The sequence below is a fragment of the Oncorhynchus clarkii genome, chromosome 21 (genome assembly GCF_045791955.1).
Source record: "Oncorhynchus clarkii lewisi isolate Uvic-CL-2024 chromosome 21, UVic_Ocla_1.0, whole genome shotgun sequence".
In the NCBI taxonomy this organism is placed as follows: Eukaryota; Metazoa; Chordata; class Actinopteri; order Salmoniformes; family Salmonidae; genus Oncorhynchus; species Oncorhynchus clarkii.
Window position 1 is genome coordinate 29599291 of NC_092167.1, and position 15522 is coordinate 29614812.

Here is a 15522-nt window from a genome sequence, read left to right on the forward strand (position 1 = left end):
GGGGAGTATCGCCATCCACGGGAGGAATTGGAGGCAACAAAGGCTGAGCAGCAACACTACGAGGAGTTGGTACAGCGGCGCAAGCGCGAGAGGCAGCCCCCCCAAAAAATTTGGGGGGGGCACACGGGGAGTGTGGCGGAGTCAGGTTGGAGACCTGAGCCCGCTCCCCGTGCTTACCGGGGCGAGCAGGTTACAGGTCAGGCCCCGTGTTATGGGGGGGGGCGCACTGTGTCTCGGTCGAGTATTCAGGAGCCGCCCGTCAGTCCGGATCTGCCAGAGCCCCCCTTCTGTCCAGAGCCACCGTCAGTCCGGAGGCGCCAGAGCCGCCCGTCAGTCCGGAGGCGTCAGAGCCGCCCGTCAGTCTGGAGGCGCCAGAGCCGCCCGTCAGTCCGGCGGCGCCAGAGCCGCCCGTCAGTCCTAAGGCGCCAGAGCCGCCCGTCAGTCCGGAGGCGCCAGAGCCGCCCGTCAGTCCGGAGGCGCCAGAGCCGCCCGTCAGTCCGGAGTCGCCAGAGTCGCCCTTCACTCCGGAGCCGCCAGAGTCACCCTCTCAGATTGAGAACCATACTTGGGTAGTTCTTGCCCACATGGGTTTTGTGGGTAGTTGCTTTCTGTTTTTGTGTCTGCACCAGACAGAACTGTTTCGGTTGTTCTCTTTGTTGTTTTGCTATTCAGTGTTCAGTTGAACTAATAAAAGTATGAACACGTACCACGCTGCGCTTTGGTCCTCTCCTTCTAACAGCCGTGACACCACCTCTGACACCACCTCAACAAGACCAATGCGTTTGTCAGCAATCCTGGTCTAAATGTTCTGATAGTACAAACACTGAGCTGTAAATACACCAAAGACTAACATGTTCTCAACATTGTATCAGATAGAGAAGTATTTTTCAAGCTTTCAGTAGTGCTTGCTGCTATGGTGCTCTCAATGCAGTGTGATGTAAGCAAAAAACATTTTACGGGTAACTTTCAACCAGCGTACCTGAACATATAAATGTTCTTAGCAAAGAAATGTGAAAATAATTGTAAATGGACAATTCTGCCAGATACATTTTCTTACCTTAAAATCTCAAATACGGATTTAAAAACAAAAACAAAACCACATCTTATGTTTCTCCTTAGGCAAAAAGTTAAGAATAAATTAGATTCTTGAAAATACAGTTATTGGAGATGTTATTAATTCCAACATAGCTAAACCCCTGTCTTAAACTCAGAGCAGTGAGAGAAAAAGCTCTTGAAAGCAATTGAACATTAATTCACTCACAAAATTCACATGAAAGTTTCAGAATTGATTATTGTATACCCAAGAACATGTTTTAAAACAGTAATCTCAGTATGAAGTAGGCTAACATGATTGCCATTGTTAGCTAGATAGCTAGCTATATTGGTTGCCTAGCAACAAACATCTTAAGAAGATTGGCAAGAAGATTGTTGTGGGTTACCCTGGGGGTCGTATGCGGGGCCACACCAATGCCATGATTACTGTATATATGTGATAACCTTTGTATGCTTGCAATGCGCAATGATGGAAAAGTACTGGGTAATGGAGATGTACTGCTTTAGTTCTCAGGCTGAGAACTGCCTGCACCTGTTGATAGTCATGCAGCCTCAAGGCCGAGATGTTCCGAAAGTAGCAAAGCGCCTGACACTACACAGGTGTGGTTGATGGCTTACAGTAAGTAGAGTGAGAAACCACAGTCTAGACATGTTTTTCTCATCTTAGATACTTTGTATCTAATCCAATGCAACAATGTTTTAAGCTATGATTGATGGTAGGTTGTCCGCACCAACTAAACTCAGCAAAAAAAGAAACAACCCTTTTTCAGGACCCTGTCTTTCAAAGATAATTCGTAAAAATCCCAAAAACTTCACAGATCTTCATTGTAAAGGGTTTTTAACACTGTTTCTCATGCTTGTTCAATGAACCATAAACAATTAATGAACATGCACCTGTGGAACGGTCGTTAAGACTATCAGCTAGACTATCAGTTATGAAAACACTAAAGAGGCCACTAAAGAGGCCTTTCTACTGACTCTGAAAAACACCAAAAGAAAGATGCCCAGGGTCCCTGCTCATCTACGTGAACATGCCTTAGGCATGCTGTAATGAGGCATGAGGACTGCAGATGTGGCCAGGGCAATAAATTGCAATGTCCGTACTGTGAGACGCCTAAGACAGCGCTACAGGGAGACAGGATGGACAACTGATCGTCCTCGCAGTGGCAGACCACATGTAACAACACCTGGACAGGATCGGTACATTTGAACATCACACACAGGTACAGGATGGCAACAACAACTGCCCTAATTACACCAGGAACGCACAATCCCTCCATCAGTGCTCAGACTGTCCACAATAGGCTGAGAGGGGCTGGACTGAGGGCTTGTAGGGCTGTTGCAAGGCAGGTCCTCACCAGACATCACCGGCAACAACGGCGCCTATGGGCACAAACCCACCGTTGCTGGACCAGACAGGACTGGACTGACGAGCCGCGGTTTTGTCTCACCAGGGGTGATGGTCGGATTTGCGTTTCATCGAAGGAATGAGCGTTACACCGAGGCCTGTACTCTGGAGCAGGATCGATTTGTAGGTGGAGGGTCCGTCATGGTCTGGGGCGGTGTGTCACAGCATCGTTGGACTGAGCTTGTTGTCATTGTCACTATTGTCCCCAGCACAATTGTAATGATCAGGATCAGGACAGAAAGGTCAGAACTGGGAAGATTAGAAAAAGACAAGAACTAGAGCACGGGGAACACACTGGTAGGACTTGATGGGACAAGACGAACTGGCAACAGACAAACAGAAAACGCAGGTATAAATACACAAGGTAATGGGAGACACCTGGTGGGGGTTGGAGACAATCACAAGACAGGTGAAAGATCTTTTTTTTTTTAACTAGGCAGGTCAGTTTAGAACACATTTTTATTTTCAATGACAGCCTAGGAACAGTGGGTTAATTGCCCTTTTCAGTGGTAGAACAACAGATTTTTACCTTGTCAGCTCGGGGATTTGATTTAACAACCTTTCCGGTTACTAGTCCAACGCTCTCACCACTAGGCTACCTGCCGCCACATAAAATCATGGTGTGACAATTAAATGTACATTTAAGGAGAATTCACCTGACAATACATTTGTTTCTGGCATGCAAGAAAACAAGTCTCTGGGGCATAAATTCTATTCTAGACATTTTATTACGTAGTTCATGATGTCAAACAATCTAAACATCAATGGAATCCATAGCTTATGATATTGCATCCATGATTGAAAGCCCCACTCTGTATTTCCAACCGTAATTTCAAGTCTAGGACAAATGAGATTCTAGTCTATTCTAGTCTATTCTAGTCTATTCTGTACATTTCATTATGTACAATAGCTTGTGGTGATCTAGGACTGGTTTGTCAAGTTCGGGCGAGGAAAAAGAGAACCCGCCAACTATTTTAGGAACATTCCTAAAGAATAGGCAACACACACACACACACACACACACACACACACACACACACACACACACACACACACACACACACACACACACACACACACACACACACACACACACACACACACACACAGAGAGAGAGAGAGGGAGAGAAAGAGAGCGAGGTGAGGGTATCATGGTTTCTGGCTTTAATCATGTACCGATGTTGAGAAACTGCTGACATATTTATAACGGTGGATTATTTCAAGAGTTATACTTACTTTATAACTTTAGCTATAATTACTATTATTTATGGGTTCAATCTGAATGGAGAATAACCTCATTTCATCTCTTTGTGATTGCATAAGCTAGACAAGAGACCAGATAAGGATCAAGATCAAGATATAGAGGTAACACTTTATAATAACTGTCATGTGTATGACTTTATACATGCAGCTGTTTTTTTATATCATATCATTTTTGGGTACCGTACTGTAACAGATTTCCATTAAAATGGCCAAAAATAGCTTTTTGGCTATTTCTAAAGCAATAATTTGCTCCGACTGTCTGGGAGGTGAAAACTGAAAACTAGCTTTTATTGGCAGATAGGTTTGAAACTCTCTTTGTTATTGGTCTGTTAACCAATTTACTGCTTAATGATGTCACCATGGAAAGCCGAAACTCCTCTCTTCCTTTGCCATCAGTCTCTCCTTTCTCCCTCCTCTCTCTCCTCTCCCCTTGCCCTCTTATCCTCGCGTTCTCCCCTTCCTCTCTCACGTCTCTCCCCTTGCCCCCCCCCCCCTCTCTCCCTTCTGTCTCTCTCGTTCATCTATGTTTACCTCAGTGTATTTGCATAGCTGGCGCAGGGACTTTTCATTGTAACACACATGCGCACTTGTCTGTGCACACATAAGTTGTGTCCTAAATGGTAACCTATTCCCTTTATAGTACACTACTTTTGACCAGGGCTAATTTGGGATGCAACCATGCACACACACACTTCTTTGCCTAAAGCATCACTCTGCAATTTTTTGAGCAGTATATTTCATTGACTATCATTTATAAATTCCTCATGTGTTATAGCTCAATTGAATTTGAGAGCGGTTACATTTCCCTAGTGTCATCCCTCAGTTTTATAGCAAACCAAGAGCAGGCTGCTGTTTTGTTGTTGTTCAAATGACATATTGTGGCTTTAAATCATGGATGTGACATTATACAGCTGTGAATTAAATTGATGTTACAATTATGTTCGAAGTCAAAGGATCATGGTTTCAGTTCAGATGTGTTGATGTATGTTGGGTTTCAAGTCAATCGAACAGATAGAAAGAGAAGGAAAGAGCAAAAGGGTAGAGGAGGTGGAGGAGGAAAACAGAAAAAGGTCATAAAAAAGGAGGATAGGAAAATGAGAGATGGACCTGTGAGCGATACAGAGAGCAACAGAGAGGAAGCAGGAGGGAGAGAGAAATAGAGAGGGGGGAGAGCAAGCAACAGTCAGCCAGACTAACATAAGACAACTTGAAAAACAAAGGTAGGTTACTGGTTTCGACTTTCACTTTTTGTTTTGTTACTGATAGCTGTGATTTTTGTACCACAGTAATTCAACCGTGTGCGCTATCTTCCTACACTCTTAGAAAAAAGGGTTCCAAAAGGGTTCTTCGGCTGTCCCCATAGGAGAACCTTGGAAAGCGTTTCCTCTGTGAAAAGGGTTCTTCATGGAACCTTAACGGGTTCTACCTGGAACAAAAAGGGGTTATTCAAAGGGATCTCCTATGGGGACAGCCGAAGAACCATTTTAGGTTCTAGATAGCACCTTTTTTTCTAAGAATTTGGTGTAGCCTAGTGTCACAACACTAATAACTGAGACTAGGATATTCAGATAAAGGATCTTAATTTGAGTCAGTTTGCAACAGCAGGAAAAATAATCCTGCAGCAACAGGAAATGTGAATTATGTGATGCGATGTGATTATAATTAATGAGCATTTTTTGTAGGGGTTGATGTATCTTTCGTAAATTCAGGGTGATCAAATTAAGATCCTTCATCTGTACCCATTTGTAAACAGTTATGTAGACTTAAATATGATTTGAAATGTGGAAATGCAGTTTTATTCATTTGTGTTACATATCATTTGAAATGCAGTTGAATATAGTTTTTGTTCATTTGTTTAGAATTCTCCTCATTCATATATTGCTCTTTGAGATAGAGAGAGAGAGAAAGAAGACATGAATGACTGTCATGATAATTGCTAGGGGTGCGTCACTATCATGTCACAGACCAACAGGGAGGAGGACAGGGAGCGTCAGAACAGACATGGATTCAAATACTATTTGAAATCTTTCACATACTTCAAGCATTTGCTCTAGCCTGCCTAGAGTGCAAGATGGGTGGAGTTTACAGATTTGGGACTAGTCTATTGGTTCAATACAGCCGGCAAGGTCAATCAAGCACGATTTAAAATGCTACTTGAACCCAGGTCTGCATTAGTGGAGTCATCAGTGGGTGAAGCAGGGTGGAGTTGCCCCTAAACACTGATCTTGGGTCAGTTTTGCATTTCTGTACCTTATGAAAACTTCACCCCTGTCATCAGAGTGAATGAGGAAACACCTTCATCTAGCAGAACTAGTTTAACACAATAGGGAAATGACTGACTGGGAAGCATGTAATCTAACTGGCATTAAAAACCTGACTGACAGCAGTCAACCAAACAGCCTCATTTATGACTTGATTGAAGAAGAGAAAGGCTGTGTTTAGGACAGTAGTTGTTATGTCCTGGTTTAGCATAAGGGGTTAGGCTTACATTTAAAACAATGTACGCTTTCCAGTACAATTCTTTATTGGAGAAGAGAAAGGATTGTTTTTAGGAAAGTGGTGGTTAGCATTATGGCTTGGTTAGCATAAATAACAAGTGGTTAGCTTTAGCATATGTGGGTAGCATAAGTGGTAATAGAATTATGGTCTGGTTAGCAGTAGTGGTTAGCATGACTTAACACTGAGGATTATGTGTGGGTTTTGGAGTTACTTTTCATCTTTATCCGTTTTGACAGTGAAACATTCCTCCATTTCCACATGGACTTACAGTCATCCAAGGAAGACGACATTGTGGTTGTAGCATGTCTTAGAACTATCCAGGGGACCTGAAGGGACTATACAGTGACTTTGTCTTTTGTTTGTCCTTCAGTCGCGTTTCCCTGACAACAAGGACATAGAGATAAAGCACCAAAGTACCATGCAGGACGACCCTGAGGGATACTTGGTAATTGGGGGAAACAGAACGGGAGACATCCACAGGACTGGTAGTGGGTTTGCTGGTGGGGGAGGTATGGGAGACAGGGGAGGAGACAGGGGAGATGGGCAAGACACAAGCATGGAGCTGAAGGATTTGACCAGCAGCACAACAGACAATGAACATCTGATTGCAGAAGAAGACGAGGACGGTGACATCATAACGCAAAGGAATGACATCACAGCAAAAATGAATGACATCAGGACTCAATGTGATGACTTCGGAGATGAGGTCAACGATGATTCCGAGAGCCAATCAGCGCACAGTGAGCCTCGGGTCTACATAGAGGTGGGTGTGGCTAAGGTGGAGCTAGCCTCGGGACCACTCAAGGCCCAATCGTCTTTCCAAGAATCTCCGGAGTTCCCGTCCACTGTGAGCACAGGTAACCATGGCACTGACTTTAAAACAGACACTTTGATGAATGACAGCACAAAATCCAGCAATGACTCTGATAATGACAGCGCTAAAACGACCACAGACACTTATGACAACTTAGATGATAGCGGCAAAGTCAACAGGGAAGATTCTTCGGACAAAAAGAGTACTGATGCTTTTAAATTAAAAACAAACCCACACAATCACAACTCTGATCTGGCCATGATGGACTCCACAACAACCCTCTGCAGACGTAACCACGACAACTACACAACCCCCGACATCCCGTCCGACGACACATCCACCTCCAGATCGGAAACTTCAGTCCCTCTCAACCAATCGGCCCCGGCGCCCGACATCACATGGGACGACACCCCGAACGTCAGGGAGGGGGGTGAAGGCGACGGTAGACCGCCCTCACAGAGGAGTGTAGCGGAGGGGGTGTGCTGCTGCTACAGAGCAGTACACAAGGCCTTCATAAGGTCTGTATGATTTTTACCTTTTAAAACTGTATTTTTATTTATTTTGTAGGTATTTTTTACACGTTATTTTATTCAAACAGCAAGAAATCAAAGAGGGAGACGGACAAGTGGGAGAAACAGTGGACACAGGGATTGAACCCCTGTCTCCGGTGGAGAGTAGTACATATGACATATGCCGTGGAATGTTACCACGACCCCACGGCTCTGCACTAAACATGCATTTTAAATGTGTACTGTTTGTTGCATAATTCCAGTGTGTGCTTATTCTTCACATTTGTGGAAACCGTCAATTGCATCAAATCATTTAGCCTTCGATGCCATTGATACCAATGTTATGTTGCCTTTATTTAAAAAACCCTTCTCTCATAAGGTGCCTAGAGGAGACACCAGCCATGCTCCCTGGACTGCTGCTGGCCATGGGCTTCTGTGTGGCTATCATCATCCTTATACCAACTACCGGAAGGCTGAAAGAGGTGGGGGGATGTAGGGGATAGAGGGGGAGATGGAGGGGTAGGGGGGAGGTAAAGGGGAGGTAGAGGGGAAGGAGTATGGACTCTGGGGCTATAATCAATCTCATCCCAGCCACACGCAGGGTGAGAGAGCTGGGGGGGAAGGAGGATGTGTGGAGGGTGTACCGTAGCCAGGGGTAAGAGCTAGGAGGATGGGGAGGTAAATTAAGGGTTGAGGTGCTGTATTGGATTCTAGATATACTTATAATTGAATGAACAAACTATTAGCCATTTTCAACCTTCTCAATTTTCCCTTCTCCCTTCTCTTCCCCCTCCCCTCTTCTATCTCTCTCCCTGACGCTCTCCCTCTCCAGAGTATCAGTGTGATGTATGTTGCGGTGTTTAACTCCCTCTCGCTCTCTCTCTCCCGCTCTCCAGAACATCAGTGTCCATGTAGGGGCCCTGTCCGTGGTCTGTGTGGTGCTGTGTTTGAGCACAGCCCTGCTGGTGGCCCTGCCCTGGCTGGCCGTGGTGAGGCGGTGTGGAGGAGCGCTGTCACTTTGCCTCTGGGGGGCCCTGTATGTCACAGCTATAGTCTTCACCTTCACCGGAGGGCCCGTCACCGCATGGGAACAGGTCAGACAGGAGAAAGGGCCGGGTTGAGGGAAGGGTTGGAAGGGTAGGGGGTGGGGTGAGGAGCAGGTCAAAGATAGGGATGGGGGGGGTGGAGAATGAATGAGGGGGGAGGAGCAGGTCAAGGCCTGTATTCACAAAGCATCTTAGTGTGCGTGTGCTGATCTCAGATCAGGTCCTCCCTGTCCATGTAATCGTACTGATTATAATCTAAAAGGGAAAACTGATCCTAGATCAGAACGTATTCTGAGACTTGGCTAGCTGTGGTGAGGCGATGTGGAGGAGCTCTGTCTCTCTGGTTCGAGGTCTTGTGTATTAAATGTATCTTAATATGAATTATATTTCTGTCCATGTGGTTTATCAAACTTTCCTTCACTCTCTCTCTCTCTCTTTCCCTCCCTTCCTCCCTGTACAGGTAGCGTTCTTCCTCTTCCTGTCTCTGTGTGTGTACACGGTGCTGCCCCTGTCCCTAGCCTGGGCTCTGATGGTGGGCATAGGGACCAGTGTGTCACACATCATCATCATCAGTGTCTACGTTCCCGTCACCAGGCCTAACACACCAAACCTGGCAGTGCAGGTAAAAGAAACACAGTAGCACACACACACACACACACACACACATAGACATAGATAGAAACACCCACATAGACATAGATAGACACACGTAGACATACACTACCGTTCAAAAGTTTGGGGTCACTTAGAAATGTCCTTGTTACTGAAATAAATGCACATTTGTTGACCATTAAAATAACATCAAATTGATCAGAAATCTAGTGCAGACATTGTTAATGTTGTAAATGACTATTGTAGCTGGAAACGGCTGATTTTTTATGGCATATCTACATAGGCGTAGAGGCCCATTATCAGCAACCATCACTCCTGTGTTCCAATGGCACGTTGTGTTAGCTAATCCAAGTTTATCATTTTAAAAGGCTAATTGATCATTAGAAAACCCTTTTGCAATTATGTAAGAACAGCTGACAACTGTTGTCCTGATTAAATAAGCAATAAAACTGGCCTTCTTTAGACTAGTTGAGTATCTGGAGCATCAGCATTTGTGGGTTCAATTACAGGCTCAAAATGGCCAGAAACAAAGAACTTTCTTCTGAAACTCGTCAGTCTATTCTTGTTCTGAGAAGTGAAGGCTATTCCATGCAAGAAATTGTCAATGGACAAAAAATGTGCTTTTCTTTCAAAAACAAGGACATTTCCAAGTGACCCCAAACTTTTGAACGGTAGTGTAGATAAACACACACATAGACATAGATAGACACGCACACACACATCGATAGACACAGACATGCAGACACCCTATTCACACTATTGTGCCAACGCAAATCAGATATTTTCTTTATATATTGTCATTGTGGATTTGGTTCTGGCAACTTTAAGGGTTGTGTACCCATGAAGTCCAGCACAGTAGAGCTTGGTTTGTCTCAGCTCAGTGCCGAAGTATGAAAGAAACACCCACACTAAATGTGCTGCAAATGGAAAGGTCACAGGCAAACTCTTGCAAATGAGCTGCAGAGAACGAAAGAATGAGTGACAGTAAGCACACAGACACACTCACACACACATTTGCATCATCTGATAGCATCCCAATTCCAATTCGCCAGGACACTGTGTACGCTAGCACAGTCCACAACACACTGTTTCCTATATTGTTTGTGTGTCTAAGTTCAGCTTGATACGACATGGCGATTCTGTTGTTTTACTGAACAATGATAAGTAAGAACCACACCTGCTATGCTGCTCTGCCCTTTCTCCCTTTGTTTCTCCCCCACCCCTCTATCTCTCTCTCCTTATCCTCTCTCCCTGTCGACCTGCCCTCTCTGTCTTTCTCCCTTTGTTTCTCCCACCCCTCTATCTCTCTCTCCTTATCCTCTCTCCCTGTCGACCTGCCCGCTCTGTCTTTCTCCCTTTGTTTCTCCCACCCCTCTATCTCTCTCTCCTTATCCTCTCTCCCTGTCGACCTGCCCGCTCTGTCTTTCTCCCTCTCCCTCCCTCCATTTCCTACTCTCTCATCTACTCACAACATGCAAATAAGAATTTGATCTTAATTGACTTGCCTGGTTAAATGTTGTTGTTTTTTTATATAAAAACGTCTCTCTCTCTCCCCCTCCTCCCCGCTCTCCCTCCCTGACAGCTGGTGGCCAATGCTGTGTTGTTTTTGTGTGTGAACTGTGTGGGAGTGTTTCACCTGTGGCTGACTGAGCATGCCCACAGGAAGTCCAGTAAGAAGAAAGAGAGGTTCAGCGCCATGCGCTCCCAGAGGGACATGCAAAAACACCAGCAGGTAGCTGAATCAATTAAACTTGTTCAGTTCAATTCGGTTCAGTTCAACTCAACTCAAATTCTATAGTCCTATTAATCAATCCCCTTAGAGCGCATCAAAGGGCATCCTCTTCCAAGAGAGCGTTCAGTCATAGATGCCCATCTTTATGACCTGCATGCAAACAGTCTGCTACTGTAAGTCAATAGTTTGATAATTGAATCAATGAACACACAAACCCTCCTCATGCCCCTCCCCTTAACAACAGGAGCACCTCCTCCTGTCCGTGTTGCCACGATATATCGCCATGGAGCTGAAGACGGAGATCATCAAACGACTGTCGGAGAATAAAGAGAAAGGACAGAACTTTCACAGTCTGTACATCCGGCAACACAAAGATGTCAGGTGAGGAAATGTGCGCTTATACACACAATACATAACATGACTGTTAAATAGCCATCACTAGCTGGCTTCCACCCAGTTACGCAACCCTGCTGCTCTAAATATATGTAGACTTGGATTAAATGGCCACTTTAAGAATTGAACACTAGTCACTTTAGTAATGTTTAAATAATGTTGACATACTGCTTTACTCATCTTCATATGTATATAATGTATTCTATTCTAATGTATTTTAGTCAATGCCACTCCGACATTGCTCAATCTAATATTTATATATTTCTTCATTTCATTCTTTTACTTTTAGATTTGTGTGTATCGTTGTGAATTGTTAGATACTACTGCATTGTTAACTTCCAGGTTTTATCTGTGAGGGCTAAAGCAGACCTAGTCCAGGGTCTATACCTGGTCACTACCATCCCTGTTGTGTCCTTCACTCTCTAGTATTCTGTATGCTGACATTGTGGGGTTTACTAAGCTGGCCAGTACCTGTTCTCCTGAGGAGCTGGTGGGAGTCCTCAATAAGCTCTTCGGCAGGTTCGATGACATTGCCAAGGTGAGAGCTTCTCTTAACCAATCAGTCACTCACCTTTCCCCTCACCTTGCCCTGGGCTGGATGTATAGGTATAGGTATGTTTTGGCTAGCTAGAGATTCTCTCAACACAATATCTCAACTACAGGTCAATGGATCCTTATGATGTAGTGCAAATTTACTGAGACAACTTGACTATTATTGTCTCTCTCGCTCTCTCCTCTCTCCTCCCTCCTCTCTCCCTATACCCATCCACCCCCCCCCCCCCCCCCCCCTCTCTCTCTCCAGAAGAACGAGTGTTTGCGTATAAAGATCCTGGGTGATTGTTACTATTGCGTGTCGGGTCTGCCAGACCCCATCCCGGCCCACGCCAGGAACTGTGTCCAGATGGGACTCAACATGTGCACGGCTATCAAGTCAGTCTGCCAATCAATTCATCAATCATTCAATCCCTGCTCTCCATCACCACTAACATATAATTCTCCCCTTCATCTGTATTTAACTGTCATTCAATATGTGTCAATCAACTCCATGTGTATCACCTCTGAGAATCACTTTAGGGAATTGCTCATACAGATTATTATATAAAGTTGTTTCATTTTATGATAACATGTAAATATTTAAATTATTAATCTCAATCACATGTGCTTATCTACTTTATTAAATTTAGACATATTTCTGACATATCACATTGTGATGCTGCCATAAATATGATTTAATGCAAAAATAGTTGAACACAATCTGTATGACATTGGTTTGTGGTCCTGGCTGATTGTTAGAACCATGTCATGTCCTGTAGTAAACTACGGGAGGCTACTGGTGTGGAGATCAGTATGAGAGTGGGTGTGCACTCCGGCAACGTTCTCTGTGGCGTGATTGGTCTACAGAAGTGGCAGTACGACGTCTGGTCACATGACGTGACTCTGGCCAACCATATGGAGTCTGGGGGCATGCCAGGGTAAGGAACCAGGAAATGCATTTGCTTGTGTTATAATCTGTGTTATAAACATCTTAAATGTGTAATAAGATGACATACATGTGTTATAAACTATTGTAAATGTGTAATAGACGTGTTATCAAATCAAATCAAATCAAATTGATTTATATAGCCCTTCGTACATCAGCTGATATCTCAAAGTGCTGTACAGAAACCCAGCCTAAAACCCCAAACAGCAAGCAATGCAGGTGTAGAAGCACGGTGTTTATACATGTGTTATTATGTTTGTGTGTGATATCTTTACGCAAATATACTTTCTGCAAGTGTGTGTTCAGGAGGCAATGCACAATTTAACAGATCATTCAGATAGAAACACCTTACGTAAAACAAATATGATTGTTTGCCATACAGAATAAAGAATTGTGCCAGTTCTAATCATTACATTTCTATTTGCAATGTTACCCACCCAAGGCGTGTCCACATCACAGAGGAGACACTGGGACACTTAGCTGGGGTGTACCAAATGGAGGACACTGACGGGGGAAGCCGGGATGCTCTGCTAAAGGGGAGGAAAACCTACCTGGTGATCGACCCCCATAAGGAAGACACCACCTCTAAGAGGAAGGAAAAGGTGTGTGCAATGTGCATGTTTTAGAAAGTCTGTCATTGTATCTGTGTGTGTGTGTATATGTATTTAAATTAATTTAAATTCTCTTAGATGCCTGCACCTGTACAAAAAGGATGTGTGTGTACATGATTCAGCATGTGTGTGTGTGCATGCATCACTGATGTGTTTGCGTGGCTGTGTGTGTGTGTGTGTGTGTGTCTGTGTGTGTGTGTGTGTGTGTGTGTGTGTGTGTGTGTGTGTGTGTGTGTGTGTGTGTGTTTGTGTGTGCGTGCGTGCATCCCTGACGGTTGTGTGTGTGTGTGTGTGTGTGTGTGTGTGCAGTGTGATTAAATCATTAAGACACACAAATGACTGGAGGGAGCCAGAGATCAAGCCTAACCAGAAGAAAAAATACCTTTTCCCGACTCTCTTCCTCCTGTTGCTGCAAGGCTTCGCGGATTCTGCTGTTACGTTCCTAATAGGCTACACCAGGGGTCGGCAACCTTTTCCATTTGGAGTGGCAATTTATCTTACCATTTCTACCAATCTGTGTGCCAGTTATGATTTTTATATGCACATTTTCATGGAACAGTTACATTTCATTTATAACAAAGTCTTCATATATCAAAATCTAAATTCTGAAAGTAACTTCTATTGCCATTGCCAACTATGTAAAATAGTCTACATAAAGCCAACAAATAAAAACATTGCCACCTGCAAGTAGAAAATATCCTGATAAAAATAAGTATCCTATAAATCAAATTGGCTCAGCCTGGCCTGCCTGCAAGGAACTTGAAACGTTGTATCAACAACTAACTGAGGTTGAAGCTGTGCTAGCAAACTTGCAACGTTGTATTAAATATTCTGGGCTCTCAGAGTTTCCGCTCCAGTGAGCTACATAAAGACAGTTAGGCCTATTTTATGAGGTTTCCTCCGGATCAGAGCATTACACTTCTCTCTCCATTTCACTCTATTGAAAGAGAGCTGGAAAGATTTTTCAAATAGGCTACATTGAGGAACTATTGTCATTCTCAATGGATGTAAAAACAGACTTGCTGTTTGAGGTGAAGAAAAAATGACTTTGAGAAGTTCCACAGTGGTGGTGAGTTAAGACAATCATAAATACTATCAGATCCCCAAATGAGCACATTTATAGGCCTACATTTGTGCGCAGGCCAGGTAGCTTATAATCAGGTGTGTGTCCTTAGTCGACATTGACAGGAGGGCTACAAACAAACGACAATGAACAAATTGTCAATTCCGAAATGGATGAATTAAACAAAAACTTGTTCCTCACAATTGTAGCCTAAAGGTTGTGCGGGCCGCAAACAACGTGTCCACTCCGACAATGAGAACGGTAAAAGACTGTAATAATAATATACTGAATGTATTAACAGAAATTACCATAACCCAAAAAAACATTGTAGATTAGAAATTATGAGAAATAACAGTAAATATACTACTGGTGATACTGGTGTGCCATCCCCACGGCCTCCACTGAGACAGGCGTCCACTAAGACAGGCGTAAATCAGACTGTTGCCTCATGTGCCAAAAAGAAAAGATCAACTAAATGGGGTCAGCCCTAGTGAACATGCCTGCATCCCTGATGTTTGCATGTGTTCCAGACAAACATCCTGACGGTCAGTGGTCATAAGCAGCGAGCCTCAGTGAGGATGTCTCAGTACCTGCAGTCCTGGCAGACCATCTGTCCATTCTCTGACCTCAGCAACCCTGAGGCCACACCCACCCAGCTGCCAATCAACCCGACCTGCGCCAGCACGAATCAATCACAGCCATCCGCAGTGAGTAATGTACCTGTTGACCCCGCCTACCTTCTCTGTTCTCACTCAGACACGTATACACACGCACTCAACACTGATCCACACTTATGCCATTCACACAGAATCATGCCAACATGCATGACAAACTTTCACAAACACACACCCCATATCCCATCCCACCCACTCATATTCCTAAGTAAGTAACATACCAGGGTCATAAGGCACCAAATGGAAGTAAACTCACCTGGACTTGTCCAACAAGAAACACACATTTTAAAACGTTTACCATTGTGTGCCCTAATGAACATGACCGTGTTAGTCCCTTCTACCTTCTCCTATTACACACACATGCA

The 15522-nt window shown here is 44.1% G+C and overlaps 1 protein-coding gene across 1 annotated transcript in view; it reads left to right on the forward strand.

Annotated features, from left to right (window-relative positions):
- Positions 1 to 4878: 4878 nt before the first annotated feature.
- Positions 4879 to 15522, forward strand: part of LOC139378846 (adenylate cyclase type 4-like) — a 36545-nt gene continuing 25901 nt past the window's right edge. The window contains exons 1-12 of the mRNA XM_071121396.1: positions 4879 to 4944; positions 6460 to 7555; positions 7926 to 8028; positions 8443 to 8640; positions 9053 to 9214; positions 10787 to 10936; positions 11181 to 11317; positions 11756 to 11867; positions 12132 to 12259; positions 12643 to 12801; positions 13252 to 13411; positions 15014 to 15190. Coding sequence (XP_070977497.1) covers positions 6642 to 7555; positions 7926 to 8028; positions 8443 to 8640; positions 9053 to 9214; positions 10787 to 10936; positions 11181 to 11317; positions 11756 to 11867; positions 12132 to 12259; positions 12643 to 12801; positions 13252 to 13411; positions 15014 to 15190 — 2400 coding nt within the window. The 5' untranslated portion in view covers positions 4879 to 4944; positions 6460 to 6641. The remainder of the gene's footprint in view (positions 4945 to 6459; positions 7556 to 7925; positions 8029 to 8442; positions 8641 to 9052; positions 9215 to 10786; positions 10937 to 11180; positions 11318 to 11755; positions 11868 to 12131; positions 12260 to 12642; positions 12802 to 13251; positions 13412 to 15013; positions 15191 to 15522) is intronic.